This window comes from Heterodontus francisci, chromosome 4 (assembly GCF_036365525.1).
Source record: "Heterodontus francisci isolate sHetFra1 chromosome 4, sHetFra1.hap1, whole genome shotgun sequence".
NCBI classification, from domain to species: Eukaryota; Metazoa; Chordata; class Chondrichthyes; order Heterodontiformes; family Heterodontidae; genus Heterodontus; species Heterodontus francisci.
In genome coordinates, this window is record NC_090374.1 from 136794350 (window position 1) to 136813714 (window position 19365).

The window sequence follows — 19365 nt, forward strand, 5'->3', positions numbered from 1 at the left end:
AACATTCACTCCCTCCACTGCTGATTCACCGTGGCAGCAGTGTGCATGAGATGCACTGCAGTAACTCACGAAGGCTCCTTTTGACCGCATCTTCCAACCAGTGACCTCTACCACTTAAGACAAGGACAGTAGACACATAGGACCACCTGCAAGTTCCCCTCCAAGCCACCAACATCTTGTCAATAAATATTGATGTCTCTTCACTGTTGCTGGGTCAAAAACTTGGAACTCCCTTCCTAACAGCACTAATTGTACCTGCAGCAGTTCAAGAAGGCAGCTCACCACCATCTTCTCGAGGGCAATTGGGGATGGCCAACAAATGCTGGCCTTGTCAGTGATGCTCACAACCCAAAAGGGAAAAAAATGTTGGTGCTTTATTTGCAGATATTGATGAATGCAAAAATGTTGGGATCTGCAGTCAAACTTGCATCAATTTCGAAGGAAGCTATATGTGTGAATGCCATGTTGGATATCTCATGGATCCAGCCAGTGGAGTTTGCAAGGCTGTAGGCAAGTATACTATCTTCAGTTGAAGACCTGCCAAGGGTATTGGGTGTTTGTGGGTTAATGCACTGCTGCTTTTTTTTTTAATATCCAGGACTTTGAGCCCAGACTGAAGTTTTTGTCTTTTTTCTTCAAGTTGTTAAAGTGGAGTGAGCATTTTAATGCTCCCTTCAAGTCCTAGTGACCGACTTGGTCACAATTTGATATTTAGTTATTGGGCTGAAAGGAAGACTGCCATGGAATGGTGCAGTGCACTGGCTTTCTGAACTTGAGATTGAAATCTGAGGCAAATAAAACTTTCTTTGAAGTTGATATGCCTGGCTTGGTTGTATTTAATGTTGGGAATGGATGAGTGCTGCTCAGTTCCCACTATTGACACGAATATCAAATAGCTTACATGTGAACATTTTTTTAAAAACTGGTCTGTCAAGACTGCTCTGTACATGATGGCTGGAGCATCATGGTTCCCTGCCAACGCACCCCCCCCCCCCCCCACCCCCAATCTTTTAAATTGGAATAGTGTATCAATCTGGACGACTTATAGACTTCTTACTAGGTCATCTCAAAGTCTGTTGTGCTCAAGTAAATAGGTCATGTTGAGTGAGTAGCTGAGGCTCTAAGCTAATTTTTGTAGTGTTGAACTTTTTTCAAAGGCCACCATCACACTCATTGGGATCAAAACTGGGTACAATATCCATAAGCATTCTGACTAGTGTCCTGTATAGTGGTTTTTTTGGGCTGATTCTATACTATAACTCTAATTTTAATCAATACCCTGTTGGCCTTAACTATAGTTTCTATGCATAGGTCACAAACCTATCTGTGCAAATTGCGCACATTTTTGCAACTTTTCAGTATTCCTGTGGACCTGCCAACATGCCAGGACAGTAAATTGATCTAGATTAAGTACCATTTGCCACTGGCCCATTCCTAGTACCTTTCCAAGACTTTAATTAAAAAAAAAAAGTCCACATACACCATGTTTACCAGATTTCCCACATTCCCTACTAGTGACTTCCCTCATCTGTCAAATTTGTACAGCTGTATAAATTTTCAGAAGCTTAGATTGTGAATTTCTAATGGCCCCTTTCCAATGGTCATAAAAGGCATCTCGTGATCCCTTCTAGCATCTGCGTTTAACCGGTCAAATCATGCCTCCAAAGAAGCATATACCCCTTGTATGTTTTTTGGTAACTATGGTGTAACCTGGATGAATCTGACTTGAGAATGATATTGGTACTTAAAAGACTTAACACTAAATATAAATATGTATAATCAAGCCATCACTTTCTCTGGCATTATTTCCTTTCTGTGAAAGGATGACCTTGAGTGTAGGAACTACATGAAATATGACACAGACCAGCTGATCTATTAAATCTGTAAATCCAGTCCATTCTGACAATGCAACCTGTATGGAGCAGCAATCTCTTGGAGAGGCAAAATGTCTTGGTCAGTTTACAGGGGGAAAAAATCTTGATCTCTAGGCAATCGGGTAAGCTCCAGGAGGCCAGTGACTAATCACTAGTCCCTGTTAGTCCACCTGTTTTCCATTACAGACTTCTGGTTGTAGGAACTTGTTTCCCTTAAAATGCTTGCAGGAAATCCACACTCAGCAACTTATTTGAGATTGTTGCTTCTGTACACAAATTACTTGCTACTGAGCTGACTATTGCCTGTCTGTTCCTGGCTTGGATTTTAAATTGCTAATTCTTTTGCACATTGTTCTCTCAACATTTTGTTAAACAATTTAAATGATTTTCAATTAAATATAAACAAAACAGGGCAGATATGATCTTCAGAGGGGAGTGACTTGAATTCAGAAGTCTCTTATTAAATCATAATTCTTCCACTTCAATGACAATTTCCTTACAATGCAAGTAATGCTGAGCTTGTTTCCAAATAGATGACTTTCATTGGATGTTGAGCTTCAGTGATTTAACAAAGGGTTGTCTACAATCTCTAGTGTCAAGAGAATAATAGGAATGAACATGCCTTGGGCACTCTGCAGTCACCTGTACAAGAATTGTGATGAACCTAACCCTTGCTTTGCTCAAGTGTTTTTTTTTCTTGAGCACAGCATGAGGACTTTGGGGAAAATTAATTTAGTGGACTATTTTATCTAACTTGTCACTTTGTACTTCTGTTCACTGGGATTGCATTCCTCTGTGCAATCAAGAGGCATAAATGCCTTGGTCCCAAGATAAATGTCCATTTGAGTGAATTTTGTCATGGAACTGTCACTTTTTTAAAGGGCTATTTTCATGTATTCTGTTTAAACTACTTTAGGTGAGGAGCCATACTTGATCTTCACTAATCGTCATGACATTAGGAAGCTGGGATTGCACCACAAAGAGTACAGTCAGGTAGTTGGGCAGCTGAGAAATGCTGTGGCACTGGATGCAGATATTGCAGAGCAGATAATCTTCTGGGCTGACTTGGGTCAGCGGGCAATTTTCAGGTAATTCAAATCCTATTATCTTGCATATTTCTTAACTGCCCTTGAAGCTAGTTTGGGCAATCTTGTACATGATTCAATTTGTAAACTTTTGTCCAAAGTGCCTACATCTTTGACCATTTTGTGGTTGAGTAATTGAGTTGCTTTCCTTTTATTTTTATATGGTAATTGCAGATGTTTAGTTTCTCCCTAGTTTTAGTTGATTTGCAATGGTGCCTTTTTTTGGTATTTTAAATAACCAATAATCCCAGTAATTTACCTCCAGTTGTCTTTTATCTGAATCTCTTCAAACCCATGAACAAAACTATATAGGTGACCCAGAGAGAACATTCAAAATGGCTTTCATATGAAGTGCGCCACATGTTTTGTCACTAACTTAAATTTTTACTACCTTTTCTCATCCTCCTCTCCCAAGGAAGATCAGCTGGTGGTTTATCCTTTAAAATTATAGAAGTGAGTTCTCTACCAGGTACTGAAAATATTATGTAATGGTGCAGCAGGCACTATGATAACAAATTTCAACCACTTTTTTAACCTTTTCTGCAGTCTGCTGATGGATAAGCACCAAGGCAATGCTGTGGTTTCCAGGATTGTTAACAATGTACAAATTCATGTGGGAATTGCTGTGGACTGGATCTATAACAACATTTATTGGACTGATATGGGTGCTCGAACTGTATCTGTGGCAAGCTTTGATGGAATCAGGAAGAAGACTCTCTTTGATAGCAACTTGAGGGAACCAGCTTCTGTAGCAGTTGATCCACTATTGGGGTATGAAACTTGCCTTGAATGTACTATAAGGGATTGACACATTGGCATGTGTTGCAGTTTCAAGTATTTTGTGACTGAACTTTTTGAATACTCAGAACAGATATAACTATGCAGTAAGTCCACATTTGCTTTACAGAATTTTATAGCGCAGCCATTTTTCCCTCATGCCCGTGCTGATGCTTTTTAGACTCATTTATTTTTGCACTTCTCCAAATTTAACCAGTTCCAATTTAAATGATTTGGCCTTTTGCCTCCAGAAGCCACTTGCAACATTTTGTCATAACTCCCTAGAAATGAATTAATTCCAACTCCACCCCCATTGCTTCAGTCTATTTCTGATTCACTAACCAAAACCACCTTCCTAATTTTGAAAATCTTGCAATTCCTGTTGATTTGTTTTCCATCTGTGAAGCACCCCCACAAATCATCCAATTATAGCCCCTCAATTCATCCTCTAGTGAATTTTTTTGTGCGCATTTCATAGTTCTAATCATTCCTACAAGGGTGCTCAGAACTGTGCACAACATTCCCAACTGTAGACAAACCAATGTGTTCAAATTCAGCACCACTTTGTTTATATTCATTGCCCATGGATTAAAATATAGAATCCCATTTACTTAATGGTCTTTATTTCTACCTGCATTTCTATGCATCTGAACCAAAGAACAAAGAACAGTACAGCACAGGAACAGGCCATTCGGCCCTCCAAGCCTGTGCCGATCTTGATGCCTGCCTAAACTGAAACCTTCTGCACTTCCAGGGTCCATATCCCTCTATTCCCATCCTAATCATGTATTTGTCAAGATGCCTCTTAAACGTCTCCATGGTACCTGCTTCCACCACCTCCCCCGGCAACAAGTTCCAGGCACTCACCACCCTCTGTGTAAAGAACTTGCCTCGCACATCCCCTCTAAATTTTGCCCCTCACCTTAAATCGATGGATGCCAACTTCACTCTGCACAGTTCTTCACCTCAGCTCAAGTCTGAATCTGAATAGTGCATCATTCCTAGGATATGGGTGTTACTAACTAGGCCAGCCTTTATTGCCCATCCCTAGTTGCCCCTGAGAAGGTGGTGAGCTGCCTCCTTGAACTGTTGCAGTCCATGTGGGGTAGGTACCCCCACAGTGCTATTAGAAAGGGAGCTCCAGGATTTTGACCCAGTGACAGTGAAGGTAGTTCCAAGTCAGGATGGTGTGGCTTGGAGGGGACCTTGCAGATAGTTTTCCTATGCATCTGCTGCCTTGTCCTTCTAGGTGGTAGAGGTTGTGGGTTTGGAAGGTGCTGTTGAAAGAGCTTTGGTGCGTTGCTGCAGTACAGCTTGTAGATGATATACAAGCTGCTGCCACTATGCATTGGTTGTGCAGGGAGTGAATGGCACCCCATCCACCAGCTTAAACAATCAAGTTGGCTGCTTTTGTCCTGGATGGTGTCTAGCTAACCCAAACTCAACGTCTGTGTGCATATTGCTAAGCAAGTGCTGCTTGATTCCTTCCATCATTTTACTGATTGAGACTGGGGCTGTATTTGACTGCATTGGACTTGTCCTGCTTTTTGTGCACAGGAAATACCTGGGCAATTTTCCACATTGCAGGGTAGATGCCAGTGTTGTAGCTGTACTGAAACAGCTTGGCTAAGGTTGCAGCAAGTTCTGGAGCGCAGGTCTTCAATACTATTGCCAGAATGTTGTCAGGGCTCATAGCCTTTGCAGTATCCAGTGCCTTCAGTTTTTTGATATCACGCAGAGTAAATTTGAATTGGCTGAAGACTGGCATCTGATGCTGGGGACTTTGGGAGGAGGCAGAGATAGGCCATCCACTTGGTACTTCTGGCTGAAGATTGTTGCAAATGCTTCAACCTTGTCTTTTGCACTGATGTGCTGGGCTCCCCCATCACTGAGGATGGGGATATTTGTGGAGCCTCTTCCTGTTTAATTGTCCACCACCCATGCACAACTGGATGTGGCAGGACTGCAGAGCTTGGATCTGATCCTTTTTGGTTATGGGATCACTTGGCTCTGTCTGTTGCATGCTGTTTGGCATGCACGTGGTCCTGGGTTGTCGCTTCACCAGGTTGATGTCTTATTTTGAGGTATGCCTGGTACTGCTTCTGAGTTGCCCTCCTGCACTATTGATTGAACTAGGGTTGGTTCCCTGGCTTGATGGTAATGGTAGAGTGGGGGATATGCCAGGCCATGAGGTTAGATTGTGGTTGAGTACACTGTTGCTGCTAATGACCTACAGCATCTCATAGATGCCCAGTTTTGCATTGCTAGATCAGTTTGAAATCTATCCCATTTAGCACACTGGTAGTGCCACACAATACAATGGACAAAAGTAGGCCTTTGGGGGGAGGGGGAAAAAGGCTCATGATGGGCACCCTGTGCCTGACGGGGTGTCCCCACTTCCCCAACCACCCAAAACTTTTTTTATCACCATCTTTCCCCCTGCCTCCACCAATGTACCCACCCTTGCTTCACTGGGACCCAACCAATCATCCCTGGTGAGACAACAAAACTTGCCATTGTTCCAGCGTTCCCCGACATTATCTTCATGAAGCTGGGCTGCAGTTGCCACTGCTCCCAGTGGTGCTGCTGGGACTAAGTGGCTGGCAGTTCTATTGGGCAGGACCTCCTGCCTCAAGTGGTTGGAAGTCCCACCTCCACTATTCAAGGCTGGGGAACCACAAAATGCACGTTGGATCCCCAGGCTAGGCGAAAGCTGGTTCGTCACTAACTTTTCAGTTGGATAGCTCCTGTCCACCAAGGGTAAAATCCAAGCCCATGTAATCTCTGTAATCAAAATAATGTGCCCATTTCACTTCAGCTATGCAAAATCTTCAAACCAGTAAACTGAAGTGCACGTCAATACAAGTTGTTGTGCCACCATTTTTTACTAGTGTAATATAGCAACTAGTCTTTGGAAACTGCCATCAAATGTAGCCAGAACCTGCTATAGGTGGAACAGCAATAATGTTTGCTTGGCACTTAACTCAGTCACCATAAACATGCATTATCCATGGCGACACCTCTACCGATCAGAGTCCACTTGCCAACCAATCAGCACTCTACTCTTACAGTATAAATTTGCTTTCCCTTACATTGGTATTCTTGTGAATTGTCCTAAGTGCAAGACTAAAAGCTTTGTCAAAATGTCTCTAATTCAGCAATACTAAAATTCTGTACTACCAAATGACTAATATTTCTTGTCACATTCTATTGGTTTGTTCTAGTCAAGGACTGTTCAGATTTCTGTTTAATCAGTGCTTTTAATTTATAGGTATATTTATTGGTCAGACTGGGGTGAACCAGCAGTAATTGAAAAAGCAGGAATGAATGGTGTTGGTCGCAAGCTGCTAGTTACCAGAGACATTCAATGGCCAAATGCTATTGCACTTGGTGAGTAGATGTTTAAAATAGATTTTTATTTTTAAAAAAACAGCAGCATGATTTATTCCATTCAACTTGCCCACAGATCTTGTGAAAAACCGTCTATATTGGCTTGACTCGAAGCTGCACACCATATCGAGTGTAGATGTGATTGGACAGGATAGAAGAACTGTGCTTTCCTCGCATGAATTTCTTGCTCATCCTTTTGGTGTATCAATATTTGAGGTAAGCTTTGATATTCAAAAGTATGTAGCATGTGAAGTTGTAAATTTGTTTTCTGTAGTAAGTGAGTTGATGCATCTGAATATCCCAGTTTTGAAAATGTCACATGAATGCTTTAAGTATTAAAGACTTTGGAAGATTCTGTAGTTTAGAAACTACACGGAACAGTTTGATTTGAATACTTTTTGTCAAACTTTTATGATCTGTTCCTTCAGTACCCTTCTGCCAAGAGGGCAGATGGTCTGTTAAGCTGTTTGGTGCAGCACATTGTCCCTCAGGAGACTATCCAGCCTCTGTTCAGTATCTTTGACTAATTAAACCATATTCATGTACTTTAACTCTAGTGTGGAGCACTGTAATATTGATTCAGGTCAAAGTTGATGGATTTTGGCTTTTAAAAATGGAAAGAAGTTGTGGATAAAATTCCATGAGATGCATTCAAGCTGGCTAGACTGAAATTCTTTTTTAAAATTAAAAGCAAACTCCATTACTGACAAAGTAATTGTAAGTGACCATTCAGCAGTTCGGCCCAGAAACCCAGCAGCACAAAGCATGTGAAGTTCAATGTATCCTCCATTGGAGAATGTGAATTTGTGATTAATATTGCATTTGCCTGGTATGAACTTTGAAAACTCTTATTTCAGGATCATGTCTTTTGGACTGATTGGCAGTATAATACGATCTACAGAGCTAATAAATACACAGGAAGGGACCTGATGACTTTAATCTCCAACCTGAAGGAAGCTCGGGACGTCATTGTCTATCATGAACTTGTGCAACCATCAGGTAGGAAGTCGAACATTTTAACATCAGTTTAACTAGACAAAACATCTGCTTTTAAAAATCTTTGGAAGAATCAAAGAACAGTAACTTCCCATTCTTTACCAATTGTTTACTGTTCAGTTCAATGGATCAATTGGTCACTTTCATATCTGATAGCATCTCTAACTAGAAAGGAAACTAGCTGATTTAAGTCCATGGTTGCCTTAATCATCAATTAGATCTCTGAAATGTCCTATGCTCACCTTTTTTAATGTAAAAATGGTTTACCTTGGATTTCAAAATGGAAATAGTGCATTAACTTGGATGCTGCACACAATACCATGGTGCATCTGTCACTGTTCAAATATCCAAGTTTACTGCAAGCTTGGCCCACTCTAATATTACACATTAGATAAAGGAAAGAGTTTTGAGCTGACCTGTTCTGTTTCAGCTATGGACAATGCCATTTGGTTGTCTTAAATTGTTATCCTTCCCCTGCCAACCCCCCCACAACTCTAGGGATATAAATACAATACAATAATTTTATGGAGTACAAGCTACATGATTTCATGTGTTAACATTTTAAGAATGTTTTTGACTTGTTGCTGATTTTTTAAAAAAAAATTAAATTTGAAGAAACCTGATGTGAACTTTGAGCAGGAGAATATTTGAACAGCCTCCCACCACTTGTACCATCCACAGGCAGCCACCTATATCTGACAAATAGCAATAACCATTTGTCAGTACCATAGTCAATTACAAAAGCTGTGCTGTGGAGTAGAAGTTATACTGGATCATGCTGGCTTTTGTCCATGCTATTTGCCCAAAATCAGCCTAGCATAAAGATCACAGAATTTTAACTGCAAATCAAGTTTCCACCAATCTTTGCACTAGTTTAGGGAACATTTGCTGTAGTGGCCAATGCTGTTTATAATACTCTGGCCTTGACCCCATCATTGGGCATGTCTACTAATTGCACTCATTTGTGGGCCTTTAATTGATGCTAGGTTAAGCTGGGTCTTGGTCACAAGGATGTTAATGGGCAAGTTTTTTAAACTTTTTAAATACAATTAATTTACTAAAACTGACATTGGGATACAGTAAATGGTTCTATATTTTGCCATTTTTCATTTTTTAAATTGGGTTACTACAGATAGTGGTTTAACATATTAAAATGCTTTATTAAGACTCAGTAAGGAACATAGAAACATGCCAGTCAGCTCATCGAGTCTGCTCCGCCATTCAGTACGATCATGGCTGATCATCCACTTCAATGCTTTTTTTCCCACTATTTTCAAATCCCCTTGTCATTTGTATTTAGAAATCTCTCTGCTTTAAACATACTCCATGACTGGGCTTCCACAGTCCTCCAGGGTAGAGAATTCCAAAGATTCACAACCCTCTGAGTAAGGAAATTTCTCCAATTCTGTCCTAAGTGGCTTCCCCTTTTGTTTTAAAATTGTCCTCTGGCTCTAGACTCTCTCCAACCAGGGGAAACATCTTACCTGCATCTACCCTGTCTATTCCTTTTTTTTTAAAAAAAGTATTTTGTAGGTTTCAATGAGATCACTCATTCTTCAAAACTCAAATACAGTCCCAGTTTCCCCAATCTCTTAGGACAGTCCTGCCATCCCAGGAACAAGTCTGGTGAACCTTCGTTGCACTCCCTCTGACAATAATATCCTTCTGAAGGTAAGGGGAGAGCAACTGCACACAGTACTCCTGGTGCAGTCTAACCAAGCTTCTATACAATTGAAGCAAGACTTCACTACTCCTGTACTAGCATCCTCTTGCAATAAAGGCTAACACACCAATTGCTTGCTGCACCTGCATGTTGGCTTTCAGTGACTTATTGATGAGGACACCCAGGTCCCTTTTGTATACCTACACTTTGTAATCTCTTACCATTTACGAAATACCCTGCACACTTATCCTCCTACCAAAGTGGATAACCTCACATTTTTCCACATTATATTCCATCTGCCACATTCTTGCCCACTCAAGTCTTTCCAAATCCTCTTGAAGCTGCTTTGCATCTTCCTCAACACAATTCCCACCTAGTTTTGTGTTAAACTATACTAAATTACCCCTCAGTTCTCTTAAAACAACTTTTTAAAAAGTTGTCATAAAATGCACTCAATGCACTGGTTTATGGCCCATTTTGGTTGACAATATGTAAATGAGTGAACAGAAAACTCTTCACCAGTGCAATTTGCACCTGGATTGCTAATTACATCTACAGTGGAAATTTTATCCCATTTAAGTGGCTTTGTGACAGTTTGCTCATTAACCACCTGTACTTGCAGATTTCCTCAACACCATTTGCAATATTTTATACACGGGAAAGTTTTGAAATGCTGTTGAGTTGAACTGCAGTTGTATTGGAGCAGAAACTAAGTTGATGGATTAATAGAACCTCTTGCATTACTGAAGCTGCATCGTACTTGTAGAAGGGAGCACATTACAAGTTTTGATCTAGTCATGGAATGCATGAAATTTTTTTTTTTGAAGCTCTGTTCAATGTTTAGCCATCTAATGCCTGTAGCAGGTGATGCTAGATGTGATGGGGAATGTAAGGACTGAAGCCCTGTAATGAGAAAAGCAAATCTTGCAGCTAGCAGTCATTTCAAAATATTGAAATAGAAGATTAGGTCTGGCCGTAAATATCTTTTTTGACTTGCTTTGAGCTGGATTATGTAAAAAGGTTACTAGTTTCATCAACATTTGATTTTTTGAAAACTTGACAGGCAAAGACTGGTGTAATGCGAACTTGAAGAATGGAGGGTGTAAATACATGTGTCTCCCAGCTCCTCAGATCAACAGTCATTCTCCAAAATACACCTGTGTGTGTCCATCTGGAATGGAGCTGCAAAAGGATGGACAGCACTGTAGAATGGGTGAGAAATACAAAAGCAAAATGTTGCAGATGCTTGAAATACTCAGGTCAGGTGACATCAATGGAACACTGTCTTTCAGTGAAAGACAATCAACCTGAAATGTAACTTTTTTTTCTCAGATGCTGCCTGACCTGCATATTTCCAGCACTTGCTGTTGAGAATCAAGTGGTTTATTTGCTACTTGATACAAATTGCTTCAATTTAGTTTCAGCAGTAAGTCACCCATTTTGAAAAGTAGGTGTCATGTTTTGGAATCTGGGTTGTTTGCTCCACAGAGGGTTTAGAAAAAATAAATTGAGCATTAAACAGTTAGACTTGACATGTCTGAAATGAACTGGTGTAGTTTCCTTCCTTGTTCTGCTGTACTCCATTGATTTTAAACTAGATGCATAAAGAAACCGAAGTAATAAATAGTCAATACTGATTTCAAAAAGGAAGGTCATGCTTGAACAATCTTTAATTCCTAGTTAAGGGTCATGAAGTAGATGTAATATACTTGAATTCTCAAAGGCCTTCACTGAAGGTACTGCATACCACTCGTGATAAGGTTTGAGCATGTGGAGTCAGGACAAGTAGCAGAATCAAGCTGGTTATAACAGTAGAGGTTAAAGGTAGTTACTCTGGCAGGAAGTGGTGTTCCACAGGGTTCTGTGTTGGACTACAGTTAATCACTTGCATCCTATTTTTAATGGGAAGTATAACTTCAGTTTGCAAATGATTCCAAATTGGGATCTACATAGTACTAAGGCAGACTAACAAAATACAAGCTGAATGAGCATGTAAATGAAATTTCAATGTAGGCAAGTGTGAAATAGTCTGTACTTTATAGGTGGAGGTCACACTCCTTGGAAAGTAAATCTAAATGATGCAGAGGAACAAAGTGGGGTACACGTGCAAATCATTAAAAGTTGCACCACAAATTAACAAGGCCATACAAATGCAAACAAAACATGAGTTAGTTTCTAGAGTAGAATTGAAAGCAGAAGTTAAACTTGTCCAACCAAGTTTTTATACATGTGTAGTACTGTGTACAGTTCTGGTCTCTATTACAAAAAAGAGGCATTAGAGAAGGTGCATAAAAGATTTAAAAGGATGGTATCAAAACTGAGGGTTACAGTAATCTGGAAAGATTGAACAGGCTGGGGAACTTCTCTCTAGAGAAGGCTGAGGTGACCTAATAGAGGTCTTTATGAAGAGTTTGATGGATTAAACAGATGTTCCCATGTGTAAGGGTGTCCAGAATGCTGGCAAATATACTCTAACAAATCCAATAGGGAATTCAGGAGAAACTTTACCCAGAGTAGTTGGAATGTAGAACTTTCTACCATATAAAGTAGTTGAGGGAAATTATGTCTTAAAGGAAGCTAAGTAAATGAATGAAAAGAATAGAACAATATGCAGATAGGATTAGATGACGTAGGGAGAGGGGAGACTTTTTCAGTACAGAACATAAATACAGTCATAGACAAGTTGGACAGAATGGTTTCTGTTATAAATTCCATGTAGCTACACCAGCTTCCACTTTTTTTTTCTGGGATTAACTTCCATTTGGTTCCTTACTCATTTCTGGCTGATTTGGATTATCCCCAGCAATGTCTTTTCTTCCTAACCTGCACTATTGCCTTCTGGAGACTGCCAATGATTTTTATCCTTGGAGCTTTATTTGCTGTCCCTCTATCATCCAGACTTGGTTGGCTTCCATGACATGCCCTGGTGACACCTTTTATCTTTACCCCACACCACCATTTTTGACCTTGCTACTGACTCAGCCATCAGACTGTCAATCAATTCGTTTTGGAAGTGCTGCAAGTCTCTCCAATGAAATATTGGTAAACTGAAGCCATTATTTTCAATGTCTACCATAAACTCGGCAGCCACAGATGGAATGTATAGCAGTAGTCTGAGCCAGAAAATTTGCAACCTCTGGCATCCTATTGAACCCTGAGCTAAGCTTCTGACCTCACCCTCCCCATTGAGTTTTTACTTTAGAGAGAGAAGGAAATTGAGGTAAAGACCCATCCAAGCTAATTTAGATAGTCTTGCAAGCACTAGGAAACTTCATCTTTGAGCTGGGGTCTGTTACAGGTTGCTCATTTATAGAATTAAGGGGATGTTAGTGAGCAATCAACAGCATTTTAACATGGTGAGACAGTACTTCAGTCAGACAAGTCTGTTGCAGGTTGCTTTGGGAAAAAAAATCACCCATCCTAATTTTACCTTGACATAAGACCTTGCATAAACATCCAAGTGGGGACTTTGGAGTTGGGAGTGCTCTATTTTTGTACAACTTGGCACCTTGTTTCATGCTTTAGCATCTGTACATACTGCAAGTCTTGTACAATTGTGAAGAGTAAGGTTCTAGAAGTTGCAAAAGTGTTGCACTCCAGATAGCTGCAGCACTTGATTCTCTAATTGACTGCATTTCTTAATGCTCAGTTAAATCTTTTCAATTGTCATGCCTGCAGGCATGTCTGGCACCTAACAATCTCTTGGATTTGTTCAATTGAACAGTATATAGCTTGCATATTTAGCTAGATTCTGCTTGAGCAGAATATCAATTGTATAAAATACACAAGTCCAAGAAGCACAATTTTGAATGGCATGGTCAAATAAAAATACAGAAAGGTCATAAATGTGCTTCATAATTCACTAAGAGTGCAATGCAAGAAATAGCAGTTTGAATTCTAGATTTGAGCTTTGCTTCCCTCACTTGCATCCTATTATAGCTGCAGGGCAGATCACTGGCTGCACCAAACCTGTTACGACCAGGTAAGTTGGGGTCCCCTTTCAGCTTTTGCCTGGTTTAACCATAACCAGGTTTAATTTTTAAGTGTTTCACTCTACAGTGCATCTTGTTCACTGCTCTAATTGTCAGGCAGAGAAATCAAACCTGTTTCCTTAGATTTAAACAAGGAAGGTAGAAGTTTATTAATCTTAAAATCTAATCCAGTCAACTATGAATATGTGGCACGACCATGCTAGCATGCATACACAATAAACATGCAGACAGACGAAAAAGTAGAATAAAGGGGAAAAGTTTGAGGCAATAACTTGCTGTCCTTTTGAGTTCAATGTGGTGTCTTTGGTTGCTGGTAAGTCCTGCTATTCATTGAGGCACAGTTCACACTTCAACTAGTTTGATGTTGGAGTCTTCTCTTGATGTGTATGTCTTCTGTGGGTCTGGTGACTTGGGAGAAGGCGAGAGTGCAGCTTCCTTGTTCCAGCTTCAGTTGTGAACTTCCTTCAATTCAAACTCCTAATGGCTAGTTCAAAAAAAACCCTGAATCAACTGGTTAGTCATTGTGACTAGTTAGTTTAACCAGTCCTTGCTTTGTGGATTGTATCATCTCAGCAGGCCCTGGAATGCACTTCCTTACACAATTTTCTGGTGATCAAAATTCGAGTTAATTGGAGCAGGGAATAGTCCTTTGTCTCCACAAGCAGCAAATTGTAGTATGCAAATGTCCTTCTAGCCAAGTGTCTGGTGATCTTCAAACAAGTAATTTCTTCACTCCAGCAGCAGTTTAAAATCAATGTTCATATGACAAAATTAATATGCCTCCTTTCTTTCTTGGCAGGTAGGGGCCTGCATGACAATGTACTGATGAGCCTTAAAAACCAAATGTACAAGTTCCAGTGACATGCTGGATTCTGAAAGAGCAATTTCATTATCAAATTGTAAATTTTTGATTTTGCCTTCAAGTCTTTTAAGGAAATGATGCACACTCTTCTAAAGGTCTGCTTAGGTCAGGAAAAAAAAATTGACCCGAACCATATCTGACCGGACCAGAGTCCCTCCATTTTCTTTCCTGTGTCTGACCCAACCACTGGAATATTCACTTTACCTACCTTCCAATTCCGAATCTGTTTCTTTTTAAACAACCTTTCAAGTCCAATTAATACTGTGTCCCCCAACATGTGGCGTCGGGTAGCAGGCCTTTACACCCTTCTGTAGGAAACTTGCCATAACAATGATTAGCACCTGTGATTTAGTTGACCATGAGTAATTGGCAGAGCCCAAGATGATTGTGGATTTCATCCTTGGCCTGAATTTATTGCCACTTTAATTGCAATCAATTGGTGCTGCAATTGGCTTGAATATACCTCAATTAAGTTTGGGGAAGAAAGAAAGAATTTTGCTTGTGATCAGTATTCTTGTTGTAAGTATACTGGTGAGGATGTGGAAGGACTAGATCATGCCTGGTTGCAGTCTATTAACCTATTCATTTCTCTTGGAATATTAAATAAAGTTTGGTATGGTATTGGCAATGGGTTCACCAATTGAAGATACTCCCAGGAAGGATTTAACACCAAGAGAATTTTTGGTTATTTGCTAAAATCAAATTTTCAGCAATCAATCTTGGCAGTATTAAAGCTGCCAAGGCATTGCAGAACTTTTAAACCAACTCCAATAAGTGGAATAAAATGTATGTACCTAGGTTGAAATTTGGCATTTTGTGCAGTAGATGTAAATGATCTCAATTGGCTGTTTCTATCTAAAACATGGCACAATTTCCATATCAATCTGAAGATGAGAACTTAATTTCTTGATGTGCTCCTCAATTTACTGGTAATGTTGGATAATCACTTGTTGCTTCTAACTAGAGTAAATATATTTTTTACCAGTTAAAACTACCTGTGGAGCAATAGAGTTCAAGTGCAATGATGGGCAATGTATACCGAATAGGTGGCAATGCGATGGTGAAGCTGACTGTCATGATGGATCAGATGAAAGTGAAGAAGTTTGTTGTAAGTACTTGTACCTAAATGGAATTGTTATTGAAGAACTAAGTGGTGGAATGACTATTTCCTAATGAGACTTTATTTATCTGCTGCTTATTTTAGTATGAGTCTGCAGGAGTTAGGTGAACTTGTATTCACATGTTGCTTTTTGTACAACAAGGATAACTCCGATTTGTTTTCCTCTACTACTGACATGACTGACTATTGTACAAGGCAGGGAGGAGACATCTATCAACTCTATTGCTCACTCACACTCTTGCTGCTCTTTTTCTGGCCCCCCCCCCCAAAAAAAAAATTATAGCCATGTCTTCAGTTGCCTAGGTTTCATGCTCTAGAATTCCTTCCTTAACCCACTCTGCAACCAAGGTTTCGGTCAGTGTTCTAAAATTACCTGTAGCCCAGCATTTTTTTCCTTAGGCCACTATCAAGCATTGTATGAATTTTCAAACTTAATGTACTCTAACTGCTAAAAAGATAGATGAGATGTAATGAAAGCAAAATACTGCAGATGCTGGAAATCTGAAATAAAAGCAAGAAATGCTGGAAATACTCAAGGTCCGGTAACTCTGCTCTCAACAAATGCTAACATTTCAGGTCAGTGACCTTCCATCAGAACTGGCAAAGGTTAGAAATGCAATAGGTTTTAAGCATATAAAGCAGGGGTGGGGCAAGAGATAACAAGTGAATGTGTTGGTAGGGCAGGGTCATAGAAAATAACTGACCAGAAGGTCATGGAGCCAATGTTAATGGTGTGCTGTAACACAGATGTTAGTGCAGCGAGGGTGTGAATTGACAAATGAACAGCCCTGGCCCAAAGCACAAATGTGAAAAAAAAAACCCAGTGGGCAGGCACATGGTTTAAAAAAAAATGAATTATGAAACAAACTAAAATGAAAAAAATAACAAAATAAAAAGGAGGTCCACTCATGCTCTGAAATTATTGAACTCTATCTTCAATCTGTTAGACAGTAGTGTGCCTAATTGGTAAATGAGATGCTATTCCTTGAGCTTGTGGTGTTGATCACTGGAACAGTACAGCAAACCTAGGACAGATATATGGGAATGAGAGCAGGGGGGAGTGTTGAAATGGTAAGTGACCAGAAGATCAGGGTGATGCTTTTGGACTGAGTGGAGGTGTTCTGCAAAGTGGTCACCCAATTTGTGTTTGGTCTCCCCAATGTAGAAGAGACCACATTGTGAGCAGTGAATACAGTATACTACATTGAAATAAGTACAAGTAAATCATTGCTTCACCTGAAGAGTGTTTGGGGCCTTGGATGGTGAGAGGAGGCAATCACCTCCCTGTGATTGCATGGGAAGGGGACAAGGCGTTCAGGGTAATGGAGGAGTGGACCAGGGTATTGTGGAAGGAATGATCCTTTTGGAATGCTGACTGGAGGGGAGGGGAAGATATGTTTGGTAGTGGTGGAAATGGCAAAGGATGATCCTTTGGATGTGGAGCCTGGTGGGGTGCAAAGTGAAGATAAAGGAACCATGTGGTTCTGGGAGGGAGGTGAGGGTAGAGGTGTGGGAAATGGGCTGGATGCAGTTGAGGGCCCTGTCAACCACACTGGGGTGAATCCTCAGTTGAGGAAAAAGGAAGTCCTATCGGAAGCGCTGTCATGGGAGGTTGCATCATAGCAGATGTGTCGGAGATGGAGAAACTGGGAGAATAGAATGGAATCCTTACAGGAGGCAGGGTGTGAAGAAGTAGTCAAGGTAGCTGTGGGAGTTGGGTTTATAATGGATATTAGGCAGCCTATCCCCAGAGATAAAAGATGATCTTTCTCCCTTTTTCCCCCCACCCCCCAACTAAAACTTAATCGAGGGACAATTTGGAGAGGGGAGGAGGGTGAGAATGGTAGTGTTTTAATGGCCCAGATCTTCCTGTCAACAATGAAGTTGTGGCATATGCCACTTATTGCCTAAATGAATTTAACTAGTTTGTAGTGAGAACTTCCTGTTCTTTCTGCAGTAGGGCCTAGTGTTGGGACAAGTGAGCTTTAGTGCATCACATTGCCAGCAAAACCATTCCCTCTAAATGTTGAGTTGAAGACATTCCTTGAGGTCTGTTTTCAGCTCAGTGGTAAGATTTAAAAAGTTTATTTAAAATATGAAGGATGCCTTTTCAAACTGCAGAGGGTGTTGAAGTCTGCCAGCTCCTTTTTGGCTCCCATCTGTACCCTGGCTCCCCTTTTTTTTTTTAAAGTGCCATTTGAAGCAGAGTGGAGGGGAAAAAGAAAGTGGTGCTAGGGCAATCCTGAACATCCCTACATTGGGCCTAACCTTTAGTGCATGCAATCTAAGTTGAGGGTAAATCAGCAGAGTTTTCAAATCTGTGGTCCCTGCCATTGCAGGACCATCAGCATTGGCTCCTGGAGCCAATACAGGCAAGATCTGGATTTTAACTAGAGCTCGCTGAAAGTTGCAGGGCTATTGTGGCCTTAAATAGCAGCAAATGTCTCCACATTGGTCCCTATTGGGACTGCAAGATCTGGGCCAATACATCTAAAATGTAGCTAAGGATTGATGTCAATCAGTAAATCTAATGCAATTTTGATAATGTGGACAAAATTGGGAAGAAGGATAGAGATGGAAAGAGGTTTCCTGTTTGTTGTAAACAGGACAATCTCTGTTTCAGTGTAGACACTATAGATGGAAAGCTACCTGAGCAATTATAGCTGACAAAGGACTGAAGCACTACTAACTGGGATTGGGTGGGAATAGGTGGTAAACGTTGCTTAAAATTCAAAGCTTGTACAATATGGTGGGAAAAGATGGACCCAGTGCTGATCAACATGAGGATATTCTGTGCTGACTTTCAAGAATAGCATCATTGGTACAAATTGATTTTGTGGGAAAAAAAATTCTAACTCTTTTTCTTTGAATTTCCTATAATTAGTCAATATCTATTGTGAATCAACCCTACATGATGTGCAAAGAAAGCTGAGTATTTTAACTGCAACCTGGTTTTTCACTTTTTTTAGATCTGAGAATATGCCCCATTGATGAAATTAAATGTGACTCTGGATCTCTTCAGTGTATTCCAGTTTCCTGGAAGTGCAATGGAGTGCAGGACTGTGATGATGGTGGTGATGAAGAAAACTGTGGTAAGTTGACCAAGGTAATTGATTTTTTTAAAGTTGTGATCTGGGATAAGATCTCTTCACTCTTGTGCATCTTTGTGCCTGGCCCTTTTTTTTGTGTTCTATCGTCCAACCCTTCCCCCTTTTCATCCCCACACGTGCACAGTTTGATTTACACTGCAGTGGTTAGCACTGCAGCGTCACCGCTCCAGCGACCCGGGTTCAATTCTGGGTACTGCCTGGGTGGAGTTTGCAAGTTCTCCATGTCTGCGTGGGTTTCCTCTGGGTGCTCTGGTTTCCTCCCACATACCAAAGACCTGCAGGTTGATGGGTAAATTGGCCATTATAAATTGCCCCTAGTATAGGTAGGTGGTAGGGAAATATAGGGACAGGTGGGGATGTGGTAGGAATATGGAATTAGTGTAGGATTAGTATAACATGGGTGGTTGATGGTCGGCACAGACTCGGTGGGCCGAAGGGCCTGTTTCAGTGCTGTATCTCTAAAACTAAACTGTCTCCAGCCTGTGGCAACATGCTG

At 40.6% G+C, this 19365-nt stretch overlaps 1 protein-coding gene across 1 annotated transcript in view; it reads left to right on the plus strand.

Moving 5' to 3' along the window:
• LOC137369261 (low-density lipoprotein receptor-related protein 2-like) overlaps positions 1-19365 on the plus strand; it is a 102450-nt gene that overhangs the window by 62002 nt on the left and 21083 nt on the right. The window contains 9 exon segments of the mRNA XM_068030209.1: positions 385-510; positions 2791-2962; positions 3506-3730; positions 7008-7126; positions 7203-7342; positions 7984-8125; positions 10849-10998; positions 15625-15747; positions 18729-18851. Coding sequence (XP_067886310.1) covers positions 385-510; positions 2791-2962; positions 3506-3730; positions 7008-7126; positions 7203-7342; positions 7984-8125; positions 10849-10998; positions 15625-15747; positions 18729-18851 — 1320 coding nt within the window.